At 35.7% G+C, this 21,340-nt stretch overlaps 2 protein-coding genes across 2 annotated transcripts; one reads left to right on the top strand and one right to left on the bottom strand.

Moving 5' to 3' along the window:
- Positions 1–7,700: 7,700 nt before the first annotated feature.
- Positions 7,701–8,793, top strand: LOC133198832 (uncharacterized). Its single transcript, XM_061334799.1, has 3 exons — positions 7,701–8,141; positions 8,290–8,511; positions 8,627–8,793. The coding sequence occupies exons 1-3, from the start codon at positions 7,951–7,953 to the stop codon at positions 8,781–8,783; spliced, it is 570 nt and encodes a 189-aa protein (XP_061190783.1). The 5' UTR covers positions 7,701–7,950; the 3' UTR covers positions 8,784–8,793.
- Positions 8,794–9,150: 357 nt separating this feature from the next.
- On the bottom strand, positions 9,151–21,052 carry LOC133198376 (uncharacterized). The gene is made up of 5 exons (XM_061334472.1): positions 21,029–21,052; positions 20,713–20,820; positions 9,659–9,854; positions 9,407–9,578; positions 9,151–9,313 (listed from the first exon to the last, which is right to left on the bottom strand). Exons 1-5 carry the CDS (start codon positions 21,050–21,052, stop codon positions 9,154–9,156), a joined length of 660 nt encoding a protein of 219 aa, XP_061190456.1. The 3' UTR covers positions 9,151–9,153.
- Positions 21,053–21,340: the final 288 nt, after the last annotated feature.

The following is a 21,340-nucleotide window of genomic DNA, read 5'->3' as shown; positions in this document are numbered from 1 at the left end:
TCCATGTACGCTCGATATGCATATATTTGGGGCGCTTTGTATACATACAGTTGTACATTTTAAGGGCGTCGACAAAAGAACGTATATTAGATTACATACATGTACATTTAAGTTTCAAAAGTTCCATTACTAGTAGGAATTAATTAAGGTTACATATTTTGAATTTTATTATGAATAAAACAGACAATTAACTCGATATCGAGACATAAATTGTTTATAAAAATAACTATGCAACTTTCCTGTAATTCAGCGAATAAAATATTAAATAAAATACACTAGCGATTTAATCAAAGATATGAAATAATCTGAAAAATTCAACATATTTATCCACTCATAACTTAGTTTACAAAATGAATTTGGAATGGCCATTCTATGATTTGTTTTGTGTATGACTAGGTCGCTGGATCACACACGCCGATTGATCCCCGGTGACCTCCTTTGCCACGCGCTATCGAGGGAGGTGTTACATAATTGTAAACACACAAGGCGAATGTAAAAGGCGCACATTTAATGGCTGTATATAGTCTATGCTTCAAAGTTATGTTTTATTTTCTCAGTATATTGTTTGTTTATATATGATAAGAAGAAAAGGTTACCTTTTTTCCCCTTTTTTTAGTAGACTGGTTTATTCGACTTTGAAAAAAATGAAATAAAACGAAAAGTTGTCAAAAAATAATTTGGAAATAAAGCACAAAACACTTCAAGAACGTTATTCTAAAGAATATTAGCATCTAATGTAGCCAGATTTATCATTTATGGTAAGTTTGTTTTAGTTACACGCATGAAGAGCTCTCGTTTACTTGCTGAATGAAAACAGTTACCTGTATATGTGTCAAGCTTCTGGCGCATTTAAAACACAAGACTCGAACAAAATAACATTTTCATGAAATCAATAAGATGTTAAAGAACAACTTTTTTAACGACAGCCATTTCGAAATATTTACCGTTTTTGAGTTATAAAGCAAAAAATTTAAAGGGCTCCAGTTCCCTAATTTGAGGGGCCAGCCCCTTTTTTAGTGGTGTCAAATGAAAGGCCTTGAAATTGTGCACAACTTTTATTCTACATGTCATCAAAATATTTTTAGTTTTAAAGATACAAAGGAAAATATGTCTAAATTTTCGCTCTTTTAGGCGTTCTAAATTTTGACCCCTAATTAGCGCCATTTTGAATACAGAAATCGAAAAACAAAAACCGATGTGCACAACTTCAATCCTTCTAATATCTAAATTCGGTAGAATTTCTGCTCCAGCTTTTGTAGTCTCGGAGCCTTTGTCTGGAAATGAAGCGTAATAAATTTTCATTTAAAGGGCAATAACTCAAAAGCGGAAGTGACTTTTTGAACTGTTTGACAGCATTCTGATAGAGTTTTGTAACGTCTATAAACTCTGCAAATTTGAGCAAAATCCGTTGAGAAATGAGCGAGGTATGAGGCCTCAAAGTTGGCGTCTAGGAAAAAGAAGAAAAAAAAAGAATAATAATCTTAACCATCAGAATCAGTAGAAGGTCTTCCGTTGGAAACGGAAGACCTTAATAATGATCAAAATTTAACAAACAGAAAAGTCTTTGAAATTTGCACAGGATTAATAGGGCTTTATCAAAAATGTAATTTAATCTGGTAGGTGATTCACAATAATCTCAATGAATAATCTCAATAAATAAATAAGTAATTGAAAAATGTAATAGAAAATGGGAGGAATGTGGAAAAACTATGAAAAATAATTTATGTCCCTACTGGGCTTCCATACTTATGAAAGTTGTCAAAAATCCTATAAAATGAATGCATTAGAAAAGTGTAAAAAGAAAGAGCTACATCACCCAATATGACTACTATCAACACTCTAGAGTTGAACTGAAAATATCAATGCTAATTCTAGGTTCTAAAAATAACTGACCCAGAAAATAAACAACACCCAAAATAAATAATAAATAGTGGTTCTAGAAAATAAACCTGTTATCTACATATCCCTAGACCAGGCAGGACTTGGAAAGGGAAACTTAATTTACTTTAAATAACCTACATCCTAACCTATCATATAACTTTATTCTATAAAACCTACATCTAACCCATCATATAGTGCTCGCTCAGCACGTGCTAAATGAAACCTATAATGCCGTGTACCTTGAGGTTGGCATAAAATCAGAGATAATGAGCCATGAGGCTTATCCCTAACAAAGTGAAGTAAACTGCTCGAACACGGGTTTAAATACCCTAGCAAGGTTCAAAATAAAAACCAATGACTATCAAAGATCCTAAAGCTAAGTTAACCAATCAGAACACAGCTATCAAAAGTACTACGGAAAGACTGCCAACATGGATGACACTTCCTGTTTAAAAAGTAAAACATGTGGAATGTCAACACATGTCCTAACTTATAACAGACACATAATAAAGGGGTTTTACGTAAGTAACAACTGAAAACAAATGATAAATAGAATAATCTGACTGAAATATCAGCAAATACTTGTAAAATATTATTTACGAAATGATGGCTATGAAATAAAAATCTAAACCACTACATTCCTCCCCCCTTAAAAAAAACAAAATTTACAATAAATTTTCGTTTTCAAATATGATATATATTAAATGAACAAAGTTAATGTTTATATCCGCCAGGAGGAAACCTCTCATCCCTAGGGTTGGAGTTGTCTGAAAGTGTGAACAATGGTTCCTGTGAAGAACGTTTCTTTGCGCTTGCAGCTAGGTCCCTAGCCTGCTTGTGAATGGCTGGTAGCGGCATCAGGTACCCCTTGGGATCGACATATCGCGGGTTGGAAGTGTAACGCTTCCTAACACAAAACTGAAGATCCTTATGATCCTGATGGATATGACGATACATGTCATTGTTCTTGTAGAAAATTTGACAACAAAATAAACTTGGACAGTCATACATGGCGCACATGTCCTTATGAAAACTCAAATAATGGGCTCTGTAACTTCCAAGTTTACGGAACAAATGAGGGCGACACGGACAGTTCTGTATCGGGCATAGCTGACCTGCCTCCGGCCACACGGTAGCCACTGCCTCCTCAGCTTCAAACTTTTGTAGTTCCAAAGGGTCCACACTTATATCTAAAGTATCCATCTGTTAATTTTGGAGAAAATTGTAAAACAAAGATTAGAAAAGTATTAAAGCAGATTAATCACCATCAATGCAAGTCCTGAAGTCAATTTATCTCTATGAAAAATAACTTTTAAAATTAAAATCTTAAATTCTAAGGCTTAATTTAAATAATGTCTGAATGTATGGAAAGTTAATCGATATAGTTATCTACCAAATTCAGAATCCACTGAATAAAAACCCCAAAAAATGTTATCAAGTAGCGCGCAAATACTTATAACATAATCTAAACAAGGGATGACCATGCATCACCTCCCATAGATAAACTATAAGAAAAACTTAAGTGTTGATTTCAGCACAGTACAAGGGAGATAATTTAAAGATCATCTACGGTCAGTATTAAACTATGAATACCAAGCTCTCAATGATTCATGTCTATTATTACTGTTACTGAATAAGCCGAAAGAACTGAAATATACTGTTTTGACTTCTAGATAACTATAAATCATTGCCAACTACTGTGTCTTATTAAATAAATAAAACATCTATCATTGACCTTGTATCCACTAAAGTCAAAATCAGTGCTAACTTGAATGTTATTCTCAAAAGAAAACAAATGACTACCAAAAACTAACTCATTAATAAGTAATAAAGATCTACTTCTTAAAACTAGAGTGAGATATTTCAAAAATTAAATATCACTTGTCATCACTACAAAAGGTCAACTCAAACCTTTTATATAGTATATTCATATTATATATGGAATTCAAAAATAAAAATAACTATTTACATAGGCATTTAAAAAAAAAATAAAATGCCTAGATGCCTGGTCTCAAGGAGAGTAGATAACAGGGGGTTTGATTGTTCTACCCCACCTTGACTGTCTAAGGGGTTCAGGACTAGGTAAATTAAAAACAGGAGGAACAGTCTCCTCAACTTCCTATTGATCATTAAAATCTACAGGAGTATGATCTACAGGGGGTTCAAATGACTCGTCAAGGGAAGTAACTACTGGTGTCCAGTTTCTAGGAGGTAAAATGCCTTCATAGGGTTTTAACTGATCTACATGTACCACAATGAGAGGGCTCTTAGGGTCTTTTTGAATTTGGTAAGTCACATCTGTGATCTTTTTAATAACTTTATATGGCCCTACCCATCCTAATCCTAACTTAACACCAGCTGAGGGTGGATACCACCTCCAGACAAAGTCATTTTCTGAAAACTCTCTAGGTTTTAATCCCCTATCATAGTATTTCTTCTGTTTTGATGCTGCCTGTCTAAGATTTTCAGACACAAAATTGTAAGAATTAGCTAAAACTATTCTTAACCACTCTACATATTCTACAGGGCAAGTGGGAATAGGTGAAGAAGGAGGATTCCCTAACATAAGATCAACTGGGCTCATAATTTCATGGCCAAACATGATTAAATTTGGTGAACAACCTGAACTTTCTTGAATGGTTGACCTATATGCCATAAGAACAAAGGGTATATTGTCATCCCAATTATCCCTATTTTTATTTGCATAAGCTGACAACATTTGCAAAAGTGTCCTATTCATCCTCTAAACTAAACCATCTGACTGTGGCCTATATGGAGTGGTACGTGCCTTTTCAATGCCTAACTTCTTACATAAGACAGAAAATAGTTCCGATTCAAACTCGCGACCTTGGTCTGAGTGAATCTGTTTAGGGACACCAAATCTACAGATGAATTCATTAACTATCTTATCTGCTACTGTCAAAGCTGTGTGATTAGGTACTGGATAAGCTTCAGCCCACTTAGAAAAATAATCACAGAGAACTATGACATACTCATTACCATTACTTGTTCTGGGCAGAGGGCCTAAAATATCAACTCCTACCCTATCTAAAGGAGCACCTATAACTGATTGATGAAGAGATGACTTCCCAAAACCTGGACCAGCTTTTGCTCTGGCACAAACATCACACTCTCTACACCATCGTTTAATGTCTGAAGACATACCAGGCCAATATACCCTACGCTTTATGGATTTAATGGTACGCTCTCTACCTAAGTGACCAGCAGTTTTATTCTCATGAAGTTCATGAAATATCTGAGATCTAATATGTCTAGGAGCAACCAATAACAAAGTCTCCTTATCATCTAATGACTTCCACTTGTAATACAACATGTTTTCTTTGACTTCTAGAGATTCCCATAATCCCCAATAAGTTTTCAAGTCAGGAGAAGCATTCAAAACAACATGCCTAACAATGGAACTTTCTTTTAACCTAATAATTAGCCCAATTACAGGTTCTTCTTGTTGCCAAGTTTTCAACTGATCAACTGACCAAGTATCCAACCAGTTAGGTACAACATCACAACTATTATCACCATTGTCATCAACAGAATTGTGGGACCCTGACTCCGCCGAGTTGAACCATTGGTCGGTTCTCACAGGAGCAACCTTAGCGGCCGAGGACAATAATATGCTGCCCATTTGCTTCAGTGCACCTGTTCGACCACCAGAATCCACACAATCCCCCAAATGACAATCAGGACAATCTTCACGTTTACAATAACTGGGAGGCCTTCTTGACAAACTATCAGCATTGCAATGAAATTTCCCTGGCCTATGTTGAATGGAAAAATCATAAGTCTCCAAAACTGAAAGCCATCTAGCCAAAATTCCTTCTGGACTCTTAAAGTTCTTCAACCAAACAAGAGAAGCATGATCCGTTCTAACCGTGAAATGTCTACCCCAAAGGAAATGTCTATACAGGCGAATGAAGGTAACTACTGCCAACAACTCCTTATAAGTGGTACAATATCTGACTTGGGATTTATTCAAAGTCCTACTAGCATAAGCAATGACCTTCTCCTCGCCATTTTGTACTTGAGATAGAACAGCACCTAATCCTGTCAAACTAGCATCTGTATCTAAGATGAACTCTGAGGTACTATCAGGATAGGCTAACACAGGAGCTGAACAAAGGAGTTCCTTAAGTTTCTCAAATGATTTCTGACAATCAGAAGTCCAACAGAATTTCTTCCCTTTTCTTGTCAAATATGTTAAAGGGGCTGCATAGGTGGAAAACTCGGGAATAAACCTCCTATAATATCCTGCTAACCCTAAGAAGCTTCTAACCTCTGTGACATTACTAGGTACAGGCCATTTCTTAACTTTGTCAATTTTACTAGGATCACACTGAATTCCTTTATCAGACACCACATGACCTAAAAATGACACTTCTTTCTGGAATAGTACACACTTTGAGGGTTTCAAGGTCAAATTTGCTGACCTGAGTCTATCGAACACTAGCTTAAGATTCTTCACAGCTTGGTCAAAACTACTTCCAAACACAATGATGTCATCTAAATAACATAAACATTTCTCCCATCTGAGACCTCTAAGAACTAACTCGATTAACCTCTCATAACAACTAGGAGCATTACACATGCCAAAGGGCATTACTTTAAACTGAAATAAGCCCATATGAGTTGAGAAAGCTGTTTTAGGTTTATCCTTATCTTCCATTTCCATCTGCCAATACCCAGAAACTAAATCTAGTGTACTGAACCAGGAAGCTCCAGCTCAGGAATCAAGTGACTCATCTATGCGAGGCAATGGATAAGCGTCTTTCTTAGTAACTGAGTTAAGTTGCCTATAGTCCACACAAATTCTCCAAGAACCATCTTTCTTAGCAACTAACAATAAGGGAGCTGACCAAGGACTATCACTAGGTTCTATAACATCATTATCGAGCATCTTTGAAATCTCTTTCTCTACAATTTCTCTCTGAGCATAAGGTAATCTACGTGGTGGAATTTTAATAGGCTTAGAATCACATGTATCTATACTGTGTTTCACAAGATTTGTTCTCCCAAATCTACCATCAGGTCCAGCAAAAATATCCTGATACTGTATCAGTAATTCTAACAACAGATTTCTCTTTTTCAGATAACCTCTCACAAGACCTATCGAACAATGTTTGCAAATGTTCAGGGAGTTCTGAAGAAACTAGATTACTCATAGACTTATCAGACTCTAAAATGTCAACTTGTTGTACAGAAGCCACTGTTGTGTGCTTATTGATCCTAACAGCCTTGTCTGAAATATTTACAACAGAAAACAAAATCTTGTCAGGATTGACTAAGGTTCTAGCAACTAATAGACCCTTTTGATTTAAAAACTTGAACAGCTCAAACAAATTATTTACAGAAGCGTCCAAATCACCTACAGCATACCCTGATACAAGAACTTCACAATCAGGGGGAATAACTGTGTTCTTTGCTACCTTGACTCTCGCACAAATAGGAGTTGTCTCCCTCTCTAACTGAATTTGCTGACCACCTATCAACATGAGACACCTAGAAACTTGAATTGTCACATCATTGTTCTCTAAAAAATCCATCCCAAGGATTCCACACAAGTCTCCTAACTCTGTAACAATGAACTCATGACAAAACAAATTATCTCCTATCCTAAACTCTAAGTCAACCTTCCCTGAAACTTTCATATCACTACCATCGGCTGTGGTTAAAGACAAAACACAAGGTTTCAAAGGAGGTCTATTCTCAAAAGTCATAAAAACATCTATGTCTATAAAACAAGCCTGAGAACCAGTGTCGACTAAAAACTTATTTACATGTTCTCCTACAGTACAGCCTACACTTAAAGGACACATGACACAAAAAATATTTTGTCTGCATTCAATGTATTTATCATTCTTAAGTCAGATTCTCACACTGAATCTGTTAAACAAGCATCAGATAACAACGCACAGCTGGATAAAGTAATCTATAAATACTAGCCGAAGCAGTTCTCCGAGCAATGCCGACAGTTAATGAGATAAGCGTCACGTGGGTGTTTTATACGTCAGAGGTGAGCTTCTTGCAAATTTTCACTGTATCTTATTCAAAACAATGGAAGGAGATTCGTCAGATGGATTTTCTCTTGCACCAGAAGAAATTAGACCCTATAATTTTGAGCCTTTATTAGACAACACTCAAGGCAGAAATGGAAGTGAATCTGAAGATTCAGAGGACAGTGATTTGGGGTTAAATGAGGAAAATGCAGTAGGAGGAATTGCTACCCGAAGACAGAATTTAGCATGGTATGAAAACAAAACAAATATTTGCCTAGTTTTACCTTATAATTTAGATGTGACAACATATGTTTACACTTTCATTATTAGCATTATCAATACATATATTTAATATATGAAGAATAAATATAATAATTTGATTTATTCATATTATAAGGTGTGTCTGTCAAAGGTGCCAAGTAATGGAAACTGATGAAGAATGTTTATGCTGTCATGAAATTGCACCCATTTTAGAAAAAATAGAAGCTAAACATTTAAAGTGCATCACGGAACATGATGGGTTTCAGGGAAATTGTCTAAATATTGATGTCCTGGAACTCTCCATGTATGAGTTTATAGACACGGATGGGCCCCTTGATGACAACGAACCAATTCACCAGTAAGATAATCTACACAGATAACTTTTTATATTTAAGCATATTAAAGCTGTTTTTCCTTCAAATGAATTTATATATAAAACTAGCATTTTCTTCATGGTTCATTTTATATTACAGATTATACAGATACTTAGCATACAGGCGATTTACTCGTTGGATCTGGCATATCCTTGGAAAAAGGAGACGAAAAATTATCCCAGCTTGTGTGGTATCCAAAATCAGACAGACATTTCCATCAGAGTCTTATGCCGGTTTCAAATATCCACGTTTATGAAGTGATATAAATTCCATATTGAATTAATCTTGTATTAAATACAACACATTTAAAATTCATTCCATCAAAATTTATCTATTATATCTAGATGTCCTCCTGTTAATCAGTTCATTTTTGTCAAAGTCTTCATAATCATGCGTCAGTGGACGTGGTTCATCTGCTTTATGGCCAAACACAAAATCATCGTAGGCTGTCTTCTAACAAAATTTTTTTCCAGCAATTTTCCAACATATTCTGTGCAATCAAGAGAAAATAAGAATGAAGATCTTGGAAGGAAATCAAATAAGTGATTTTGGATGATTACATTATATATTCAGTGCATATATTAAGATTATGTTAAGATTATACTAGCTTTTGTTAGTCATTTCTGTTACTTACCAAAGGTTGCAGACACTCTTCGAGGTTTTACTACACATTCCTGTCCTTTCTTTGCCTTTGGGTATGATACACTCCACTGTAGTTCACCCTCTCTTGTTAATGACTGACGTCTTGTTCCATTTTCATTGTAATGAAATGCAGCAATACACAACCTGTTGAAAATGAATAATAAATAAATATTCTAAGGATTTTTTTATTTATATTAAGAAGTATACAGAAATTTAAAAAAAAGAAATGCTACAAACCTTGCATGCATTGGCATGTAAAAGAAGTGCGTACTCTTTGGTGCAAAATGGTTCACCACAGAGTGAAAAACTTCAAGCCCATATGTCTGGTAAACAGGTGACAATTTTGGAAGATCTCGAAGAAGATAGGGACTCTCCACGACATCTTTAACCATCTTGTGGCATCTAGAGCCTAGAATGAAAAAAAAAACTGTTAACATTTGTGAGATGCTATAAAATCAAACAAAAATAAGTTTTTAGTTGGATAATGACCTTGCTGCATCCAGTCTCTAGGTTCTTCTAACTGGCCATGTTCACATCTTGGAAAGACCTCAGAATCATGATCATGGACATTGATAAGATGGTTGCTTAAGGATTTCCATTTGTCAGTCTTCATTTGCCCATTGTTTCCACTTGATGCTGCAACCCAGTATGTGTGGTTGACGATACTTTTAATCCAAGGACGGATCTGTCACTATTTTTAGGTCACCTGAGTCACTCAGGTGACCTATTGCTATCTGTTTTCGTCCGTCGGTGTGCGTCGTGCGTAAACTTTTCACATTTTCGACTTCTTCTCAAGAACCACTGGGCCAATTTCCACCAAACTTGCAATAAAGCATCCTTGCGTGAAGGGGATTCAAGTTTGTTCAAATGAAGGGTCACGCCTTCTTCCAAGGGGAGATAATTAAGAATTAGTGAAAAATTAATGGTATCTTTTAAAAGTCTTCTTCTCTAGAACCACTGGACCAGGTAAGATGAAACTGATATGGAAACATCATCAGGTAGTGTAGACTCAAGTTTGTTAAAATCATGATCCCCAGGGGTAGGGTGGGACCACAATGGACGATCAAAGTTTTACATAGAGATATATAGGAAAAATCTTTAAAATTCTTCTTCTCAGGAACAGCTAAGCCCTGATTGGTCATATTTATATGGAAGCATCCTCAGGTAGTATAAATTCAAATTTGTTCAAATCATGACCCCCGGGGGTAGGATGGGGCCACAATGGATGATCAAAGTTTACATAGAAATATATAGGAAAAATCTTTAAAAATCTTCTTCTCAAGAACAGCAAAGCCGTGATGAGTCATATTTATATGGAAGCATCCTCAGGTAGTGTAGATTCAAGTTTGTTGAAATCATGACCCCCGGGGGGTAGGCCGGGGCCACAATGGACGATCAAAGTTTTACATAGAGATATATAGGAAAAATTTCCTTCTCAGGAACAGCTAAGCCCTGATTGGTCATATTTAAATGGAAGGATCCTCAGATAGTGTAGATTCAAGTTTGTTCAAATCCTGAACCCCCTCCCCCCCCCCCCCCCCCCGGGGTAGGGCGGGACCACAATGGATGATCAAAGTTAACATAGAAATATATAGGAAAAATCTTAAAAAATCTTCTTTTGAAGAACAGCAAAGTCATGATTAGTCATATTTATATGGAATCATCTTCAGGTAGTGTAGATTCAAGTTTGTTCAAATCATGACCCTGGGGGGTATGGTGGGGCGACAATGGACGATCAAAGTTTTACATAGAAATATATAGGAAAAATCTTTAAAATTCTTCTTCTCAGGAACAGCTAAGCCCTGATTGGTCATATTTATATGGAAGCATCCTCAGGTAGTATAAATTCAAATTTGTTCAAATCATGACCCCCGGGGGTAGGATGGGGCCACAATGGATGATCAAAGTTTACATAGAAATATATAGGAAAAATCTTTAAAAATCTTCTTCTCAAGAACAGCAAAGCCGTGATTGGTCATATTTATATGGAAGCATCCTCAGGTAGTATAAATTCAAATTTGTTCAAATAATGACCCCCGGGATAGGGCGGGGCCACAATGGAGGATCAAAGTCTTACATAGGAATTTATAGGAAAATTTCTTCTCAAGAACTGCAAAGCCATGATTAGTCATTTTGATATGATCGAAGTTTTACATAGAAATACATAGAAAAAATCTTTACAAATTTTCTTCTCCAGAACCACTGGGCCAAGAAAAATGAAACTTATCTGGAAACATCCTCAGGTAGTGTAGATTCAAATTTGTTCAAATCATGACCCCCAGGGGTAGGGCAGGTCCACAATGCATGATCAAAGTTTTACATGGGAATACATTGGAAAAATCTTCTCCAGAACCACTGGGCCAAGGAAGATGAAATGTGGAAACATCTTCCGTAGTGTAGATTCAAGTTTGTTAAAACCATGATCCCCAGGGGTAGGATGGGCCACAATGGACAATGAAAGTTTTATATTGGAATATGTAGGAAAAATCTTGAAAAAAAATTCTTTTCTCAAGAACAGCAAAACCATGATTGGTTATATTTACATGGATACATCCTCAGGTAGTATAGATTCAACTTTGTTCAAATCATGACTCTGGTTTCTGGGGATAGGGTGGGGCCACAATGGACGATCAAAGATTTACAAAAGCTCCTTCTATCAGTTTATTTTATACTCTATGGATCTTATATGGATTGTTGTTTTATACTCAGGTGACCGTTAAGGCCCTTGGGCCTCTTGTTTGTTTAGTCTGCATGAGGATAGTGACAATTGGGGGAAAGTACAGGCAAATAAATGAATCAACTTTTAAGATTTGAGTACTAAATTCCTGATTATCCTATTTCTCTTGCTTTTGGGCAACAAAGCTTTATTTATCAGCTTATATTTTGTTTTAATCTATGGATCGTTACATTATACTTAGGTGACCATTAAGACCATTGAGCCTCTTGTCAATTTTATTTATCGGTTATGTTTATTTATGTATTTTCATTGGGATAAAATTAGTCCAGAATTTGGGATTTATAGCAAATAGAACTGGATATTCTTGTAGATATACCGTGCTTGGCTTTGCTCCCCCCCTAATTTATTTTCTTTCTTTAGATCTGGATGAGAGGAAGATCATTCCAATAAAAGAACTATTACATGAAATTAAATAGTTTTGTAAGAGGGGAAAAAGAAAAAAAATGAGAAAGAAAAGAAAAAAAATAATATGGCCGTTACAATTCGCAAAAGGGAGATGGAAAATATGAAAATAGGTAATATGAAGTGAAATGAGGCTATGAGGAATCTTAAATTTTTAATTGCTTACGCAATATTTGATATATTTATGTTCCGAAATAGATTATTTACCGATTACAGTTATATGGTCTCAGATATTCGATAACTTAATGCAGCAAATTGTAAAATATAGTTGACATTTTGTGAAATATAGCAACACCTGGCAGTATTTTATATTTAAGAAATGAATTTAGTTTTTGAAGATTAATGAGGACATGAACTACGACGCTTCACGACGGCATATTTCATGAAGCGCGTTAGCGCTTCATGATATAAATATGACGGTAAGAACCGTTGTAGTTCATGTCCTCATGAATCTTCAAAAATTAAATTCATTTCTTATATTTACATTATTTTTCTGATGAGTCGCCACAAAGTACGCTATTCAACTGTCATTTTTTAAAGCAAAACAGTTTGCACTATAGTTTTGACGTCGAGTGCGGTATTATGACGTAACAATGGAGGTATTCGTGCTCATCCATGGTAATTCATGAGAAAATGAACAGTCTTCTAATTTGCTAAGAATCTTGAGGGAAAATATTTGGAAATGTAAGTATATATTTGTAGACGATAGCTGCACAACAGACGGGAAAGAGACTAAAACGCTGACGGAATGATATGCTGGATTGTTTAAAGGAAAAATCACAGATGGAGAAAGGTATGGAGAAGGAAAAACATAGAAGTAGAAAAAAGGATAAGTATTGAGAGAAAAAAAACGAGAATTGGACATGGAGAGGTTCAAACTAGAAAAAGAAGAACGGACGATGATGATTGAGGTTCTTGCATCCTTATTTAAGAAACACTAATTTTTAAACTACTAGTACATGTAGAAAACTGAAGGAGGAATTACCTGCAGATATCATGTACCCAAAAAGTAGTATGTTGCATCAAACTGACTAGGGTCAACAGCTTGTATCTTTTTCATAACTGACCAAAACCCAAATCAAGGTGCCATTCACACCTATGATGTAAAAAATACTTGGGAAATTTTTTTTTTATTTTAGAACTGTAGGAGCTATGTGATTTTTTTTGTGTGTAATATTTTGAATAAAGTTCTGAATACATTTTTCACTTTGTGATTTCTTGTCAACATTTTCATTTTTAATTTGACTAAGTCAGTAATTGCTAATATAATGCTATAATGTTGGTGGCTCCTCCTTGACATAGAAACCAGTCTGACTACCGTATAGACAAATGTGGCAATTTGTAAGGAAACAACCAACACGGTAATACTTGGATACGGGTTGGAGATAATAAAGTTTCAAGTACTTCTTAAAGTCAAAAAAAGCAAATAATTGAACAATCTTGCTGACCCCCATTCAACACATTGCCGAACAGTTGACATCTGATTATTGAACTCAACTTCCTGTGGCATGAGACGAACACCCTTACAGGCGCTAGAAGATGGGTATGCAAAGGATATGCATTGTCGCCATAAAGACTGAATGGATGGCCTAAGTTGTCATTCATGAAATTTTCTAAGGAAGCCGACACGGTATCTCAGTCGGAAGAGCGCTCGCTCCGTGATCGGAAGGTCCTGTGTTTGAATCATGACCGCGAATGACCTAAGTCGATAAAAAAAAAGGAAACAACGGTTCCTTCGCCAAGCGCTCAGCACTTTGAAGTGAAAGTTGCCGGTCCTTCGGAAGAGACCTTATAAACCGAGGCCCCGTGTCCGGTAGGCGTTGGCATGATAAAAAAAGACCCTCACTGCTTAATGGCCTTGAGTGCCGAGTAAAGGTCTTAATTTGAAGCCCTTCACCGGTATATGGTGACTTCTTTATACGAGTGAAAAATTCTCGAACGGGACGTAAAACAACATACAAGGGGCTTACGTAAAGTTCGTGGACGACCATTATTTCATGGCCTAGGCTTTTGTGAAGAAAAGTGAGTAAAGCATAATATAAAATTCATACTTTATTCATATTGTTTTTAAATTTTTAAGACAATGCAATCGTTGGAAAATAAATTATCAAGCTTAAGAAAAAAAGACTTGTTGTTTCCATTTGCAACACAGTGACAGCGTCAAAAACGTCGTTAGTGCAAGTCAGCATATAAAAAATCTGCTGCGTCCTTGTGATAATCCTGTAAAAAGTGTTAGATGCGTTTAACCTGTCCTTCTTTTCAGCTGTAGGGATTCTGGGTACCCATCGTGCACAGAAACGGGCATTTACTTAGATTTTATGTGATGTAGTTTTAGATATCTCACATTTTTCTGAATTTCACGTACCATCAGATGTCTGTCGGCATTGATGACGCCGCGCACCTCATCGAAAACATCTCCTGACAGCTAGTAAGAAGGTCTGCCCTCTGGTTTATCGTCCTCCAAACTCAACCGTCCATCCGAAAATAGATTGTGCCATTAAAATACTAATGAGCGGCTAACTTTGGAATGCGCTTTTAGTTTGTTTTTTTTTTTTTGTTTCTCTGTTGGTATTTTCCCAATATTCACACAAAACTGTAACTGCGCACTGCTCCAAGCGTTCAAAAATCTGGTACATTTTCAAACAGTCCACCTGACGTGGTTATGAATTCTACGATGAATCTCAGGGTCGTATTAGAAAAACGATTACATTTAATTTGCTGATTTGATGAAAGATTACTTAATTATATAGTAATACAGTTTGAATCAATTTTAGCGCGATTTATTGTGAAAAATAGAGGAAAGGAAATTAAAAAAGAAAAATCGATTTGAAGGCTTGTTTCCATTGCTCTGGATTTTAAAATCTCCTTATCAAAACCTTATGTATTGCAATGAATGTGTTGAATTTCCATGTATCATTTCAAATCAAAATAAAATTCTACAAAAGAAAGGTAATTGAGCACAGTTTTTAATAAATGAGATTTTAATTTGTAAAATTCAGACATGTCCGCGAACTTTACGGAAAACCCTCGTACAATCAATCAATCAATATAAATGAGGAAGGATTTGACTTTCTCGTAATAGAGTGGCATCGTGCCTTTTTCCTTCAAAAGGGCCAGATTTGCAATGAGTCCATCCGGGACAACAATGGACAGGAACTTCAGTCCATGCGTTCTTTTATGACGTACATTTAATAAATATTTACGCTCTGAACATAGAATTATATTGATTGCAGTTTATATATGTATAAAGTATGTCTCCCAGAAAAAAAATATATCTTGATTATGTGTCAATCTCGTTTTTGGTCTAAAAGTCCCGTAAATAAAACCCCAGCAATTCTCAAGAGGGGCCTATCAGCGAACTTGATGACTTGATAATGGACACACTTTCTCAGTACTTGAGTAGTATATGCGAGTTCTTTTATATACAGTTGAACTTCGTTATCTCGAACACTAATATCTCGAAAACCATGGATATATCGAAGTGATTTGGAAGTCCCAAACCCTTAATCTTTAAGTATTTTACCCTTGATATATTGAATCATCGGATATCTGGATTTTTTTTCCGATCCCATTGAGTTCGAGATAAGGAGGTTTGACTGTAGTGCCAAAATACAAAATAATGGTGATTATATCTGCAGCTTTTTCACTACGTAGGAAAGGACAATCGTAGTTGATCTAAAAATAAAAACAACTTTATGAATTTGAACATGAAAGAGGTTGTATGAGATTATGCTGCTACATGCTCCCATGCAAATCCAAATGCAGACGTGTATTTGACACTGAAGAAACTAAATTTCAAACCAGTATTTGTATTGAAATTGATTATCTTGAAGATTTTGAACTTGTGTTAAATGTATTCATTTATTTCCTGGTTTATGATCATGGTTATTGGTCAAATAATAATCCCCAAAGAAGAAAAAAAACACCTGGAAAGAAAGTTTACTTATTCCTATGTACACAGTTCAAAAAGATTAACACTATCTTTTATGCACAATTCAGCACACTTCATTGTTGAATGGTGTTGAAAAAACATTTAAAACCATTTCCCGAGCCTTTTTTCCAGTTTAAGTACTTCACTGTTGGAAAACGTACAAGATAAGAGATAGAGAATTTACTTTAATACAGGTTACTCATGAATATGAAAAATAATAAACTGACCATATCAAATGTCACATATATGAACGTTTATAGTTACTGTGTAAATGAAATTAAATTAAACTATGGCATGTTCACAAGCTGTGTGCGTCTGAATATGCCTTCCTGTCCATTCTGATAGATGTTCATATTTTGATTTGGGTCTTCATCTGGATTTTGATGGATATAATCATCGATATTATCTGCATTATCTATGCATAGGTTGTGTAAAATGCAGACAGCATACATTACATTGCGGATTTCTTCGATGTTGTGAAGAGGAATTTCCTGGATCCTTCTGTACCTTCCTTTCATATGTCCAAATGCCCTCTTAATAGTCTGGCGAAGTGATCACTACCAGGAAAAAGTTTTAATGGAATTCTCCTACAGACAGATCATGTACCAAAAAGAGATATTATGGAACTCGTGTGATAGTCTCAAACAGTTGGTCCAGCAGTGCAGCCAACTGTATCCAGACCTTTCCAAACTTACACAGTTGTGCATGGTTGAACAGCTGGTATGCCTTTGTATAAATCACTATTTGCAATTATATACATTTAATAAAAAAGATAATGATGAGTATGAGTTCATTTTGACATTGTAAATTGTGTTTTCCATATTGTGAGAGAGGGTTTAGTGCCATGAAGAGGAGAAGGATCCATTGAGGAATAGGCTAAGCAATAAAGTGCGCAACAGTCTGATGCTTCTATCTACACAGGGGCCTGAACCTGAGGAATTTCCATTTGAAATAAAAAAAACTGTAAAAATGTGGAAAGACATGAAATGCAGACTTATCAATGTTTAAAATGTTTTTACATTATTAAATATTGTGTTTAGTGTTTAACACTCTTGTTATGTTTACTCTAGATTTGATCACGATAGAATGTCGCGAATTTAAAAAAAAAAAAACTTATTTACGCGCTTTCCTCCAATTTCCGTGAGGTCGTGAGTCCGAATCTCGGCCGCGACTGACCTAAGCCGATAAAAAATGAGTAGCAACTGTTTCTTCGCCATGCGCTCGCCACTTTGAAGTGAAAGTTTCGGATCCTTCGGATGAGACCTTAAAAACCGAGGCCCCATGTCACGGCAGGCGTTGGCACGATAAAGATCCCTCACTGCTCAGTGGTCCTGAGTGCCGAGTAAAGGTCAAAATTTGAAGCCCTTCACCGGTATATGGTGACGTCTCTATATGAGTGAAATATTCTCGAATGGGACGTAAAACAACATACAATCAATCAGTCCTCCACAGTTAAATTGCAGATGATGGAGAACCCTGGCTGCAGAGCAGTGGCCGCTATGAGAGCAGTCCGCCGATATACCCGAACCACGGCTTTATATAGCGTGAATACACAAAAGAAACGGTCACCCAACCGTGAACTGTTAAAACACGTTACTGGACAAGATTACAGACTTTAAACCTGTCAGCTAACCTTTCAGATACAAAGTTATGGAATTAAAGGATATATGGATGACTAGTATAAACAAAATGTGCCTAAATACATGTGGTTATTTAACAATTAACTTTGAAAAAATGTACTATCTATGGACTAAGTGTTTAACTTAATTTGATATTCTTTTACTTAATAATAAAGGGGAGGACTTACTTAATGAAAAAATAAAATGATTATGGGAAAAGAAAATGAGTTTTATCACAGAATATATAATACCCTAAAATCCCGCTATCCTCTCTAAACCCATTCTGTGCGATATTTAAACTAGCATTCGTATGAAAAACTAAACTAGCATGACATCAACTAATGAGCAACTTCAACTCCGCAAATGATCAAATTTGATTACTTATGTAGTACACAGAGCCTCCAAAATGTGGGAAGTGGATACTCTTCCTCCTCTAAGTGGGGAGACAATACATAACATGAAACAATGAAATACAGGCAAGTATCACTATAATTAAAGGGCAATAAAATGATCTCGCTTACAAATAGATAAGATTAAACAGCTAAATGGAAAATTATTGACAAGTAGCTTTAACAATCTGTAATCTGACAATCAACTATTATAAATTGGCTATTGTAACAACTCTCCCCCACTTAATTTTTGACGCTGTTCAAAATGAAACAGAAAATGACACATAAAATCAGCAATACTTTAACCTTAAATATAAATAATCAAGTAATTAGAGGAATTCAAATACATGTACAATAAACAAACAAAAATAAATCTGAGTAAACATTTTTAACAACTGTGAAGACAAAGCATACAATGAAATTATATAAATCCAGACATAAATGACAATAAAACATTATTTTAACACATTCACCGGCAGCATAAGTTCACAATATTTTTTTTTCAATCATTTAATTCAACAATCCTGATCCTCCGATTACGAAAATGTTCCGGAATTTCAGTTAATACGTCAGTCGAAAACTTTATCACATCTAATTCGTCTGAGTTTACAGTTTCTGAGTGGGAAGGTATCCCGAACAATCTCCGAGGTGCCGTCAATGTGAGAAATGGTTTTCTTAGTTATTTTGAGAATGATAGTTTCGGATACGGTAACTGTCTTTGACGTATTATGAGCGGGGTAAATAACTCCAAAACTTTCCGGCGACAATGAGACAAAAATGCTAACGATGGAATAGCACTTTATTATTATAAACTTAAGTCGGTAGGGCGAATTCTGTAAATCCAAAAATTGCACCTGACTGATGAACAATGTTGTATGTAACATGTTTCGAATAAAATATAACAATGACAATTCGCACAGTACCGGTCATGAGTTACAGATGGCTTAAATAGAAAACTCACGACATGTTGAGTATATTGATGTAATCGACACATTTTGAGTTACATGGTCATTAGCATTATTAAAGTCTTTCTTGTTTAAAGTAATAACAGTTGTTTAAAAGAATATTTCAAAGTCAGCTAAAGCATGTCACTAAAATTGTTTTTATAAATAATTACACCGTGATCTAGTATTTTCGCTTTGCGTCTCAGTTTCGACCGATTCCCCTAAATAACCATTGTTATCAGAGATACATGTACTGAATTCACTAAGGCCTGACTGTGCCTCTTCAGCACAGTAAAACAAGATCTCTTACACGAACGCATTCGCGTTCGCCTTATTTGTTGAGTTAAGAAGTTCGTTTTCCAAAACGGACCCAGTTGAAGGCCAATCTTCATCTTCACTAATTGGTTCGTATTCTGTTTACGGATGTGGTGGTGAACTAATAACTGGAGTAATACCTTCTTACATAGAGCTGAAAAATACAGATTTCTTAACCTTATTGAGTTCTTCTTGCGACATCTTTTTCTTACTTAGTTTCACGTCGATTCCCGCATTTTTGTCGGAAAGTTTGTGACAATTTTGTAAATGACTTTTAAGGCTGAAAGTTCTTGAAAATGGTCTCTGGCAATTAGAACAGTTTACAATAAGTTGGTCCAAATGTTTTTCTCTGAGGTGTCGTTGTAAATTATCCTTTCTTATAATTTTCTTCCGCAACATGTGCATAGAATTAATCTTAATTTTTTTTTTCTACAATGGTTACAATAAGTAGCACTTTGGTAATTTATCTGCACGGCCCTTGCGTGTCAAGGTGGTAGTAAGCTGCGACTCCTGTTCCATGTTCCTTCTAGCCTTTTGAAGTTCCGTCGTTTCAGTATAGGTTGTCGAGACAGTTGGGTCGGTCTGGTTGGAAAGCGGGAAACTAAAAACGTCAGGGTCTTCTGGATCAGCATCATAATTAACACATGATACAGTTTTACTGTCATGGTATCGTTTAAGGTTATCTGAGTGAATATCAACGGGTTTTGAATTTTCCGAGTGTTTAATCGGGTATAATACATCTGATACCCCGGTAGTCTTTTGTGATAATCCATGGTCCAGTCCATTTTACTTCTCATATATTTCTGTCAAAATTTTGTTTCTGTCTCTCGGAGTTACATTTCATCGTTTTTCTAGCCAATTGATGAATTTCTATCAGTTTGTCTTCTAAGTTACGCACATACTCTGCGTCATTAACTCCTTTTCTCCCATATGCGCCGCACTATTGAAATCATGCAACTGCCATAGAATTACTTTTTTTAATTTCCGCGGAACACATATTTTGTAATCCTCATTTCCTGGAGTTATTTATACATAATAACATACATAATTACATATATAACAAATTCCATCTGGAAAACCAAAATTTACACTCAGAATTTTCACGCAATATCACTAATAATGAGGGTTTGTTGCTTTTTTCCTGGCATTGGATAATAATGCACATTCCGCTGTCTTCGAGTTGATGTTTTTGAATGTTTTGAATACCCAATGGTTCTGTTGGCTGTTTCCCAGCTTTTGTTTGGTAGGTCTGTTAGCTCTATGCCTTTTATCTTCTAGTATTGGTGCACAGTCACTGACATTAACTCTTAATGTCTGTTAAGAACAAAAACGTCATCCTCAACTTCTTTAACTTTATTAAATGTTCCCCGTAATTCACTAACGTGAGAGAATTTGTCACTATCACTATTTGTAGATCCACGTTTACATGTCGAATCACATAGCATCCACATTTCCATGCTGCTCTCCAGGTAGAGTGTTCAATTCTGAACATATATGATCCTAGTTGTTTAATCCAACTTACCATCTGACCCTTTGGTTCTTTCATCTTATGCAGCCACACTAGTCCGCAGCTAGGTTAAGGACTCCCATATATACGTCAGCCTATGCAGAGGTTCGGGAAAGCTATTATGACGTGACGTTAAAACAACACAAATGAATCTCGGTGAATAAATACTATATGTTCTTTTTAATACACACTAAATAATTTTGTTTCTCATAAATATTATAAAGATAAATGGATGTGCAATTTGTCTTGCCATAATAGCACTTAGCGTATGTAGAATGAAAGCCAGCTTGATCTCGCTGTACTTACTGAGATGACGTCATTTCGTAG

This window comes from Saccostrea echinata, unplaced genomic scaffold, assembly GCF_033153115.1.
Source record: "Saccostrea echinata isolate AGI-Se365-2 ecotype Australia unplaced genomic scaffold, CSIRO_AGI_Sech_v1 ptg000033l, whole genome shotgun sequence".
In the NCBI taxonomy this organism is placed as follows: domain Eukaryota; kingdom Metazoa; phylum Mollusca; class Bivalvia; order Ostreida; family Ostreidae; genus Saccostrea; species Saccostrea echinata.
This window is presented reverse-complemented; position numbering and strand designations above follow the sequence as displayed.

Coding starts and splice junctions, on each gene's coding strand:
- LOC133198832 (XM_061334799.1), top strand. CDS start 7,951: ATGGAAGGAGATTCGTCAGATGGATTTTCTCTTGCACCAGAAGAAATT. Junction 8,142..8,289: donor CGAAGACAGAATTTAGCATG/GTATGAAAACAA, acceptor TCATATTATAAG/GTGTGTCTGTCAAAGGTGCC. Junction 8,512..8,626: donor GACAACGAACCAATTCACCA/GTAAGATAATCT, acceptor TTTATATTACAG/ATTATACAGATACTTAGCAT.
- LOC133198376 (XM_061334472.1), bottom strand. CDS start 21,052: ATGAAAGAACCAAAGGGTCAGATG. Junction 9,579..9,658: donor TAGAGACTGGATGCAGCAAG/GTCATTATCCAA, acceptor TTTTCATTCTAG/GCTCTAGATGCCACAAGATG. Junction 9,314..9,406: donor TACATGCCAATGCATGCAAG/GTTTGTAGCATT, acceptor CATTTTCAACAG/GTTGTGTATTGCTGCATTTC.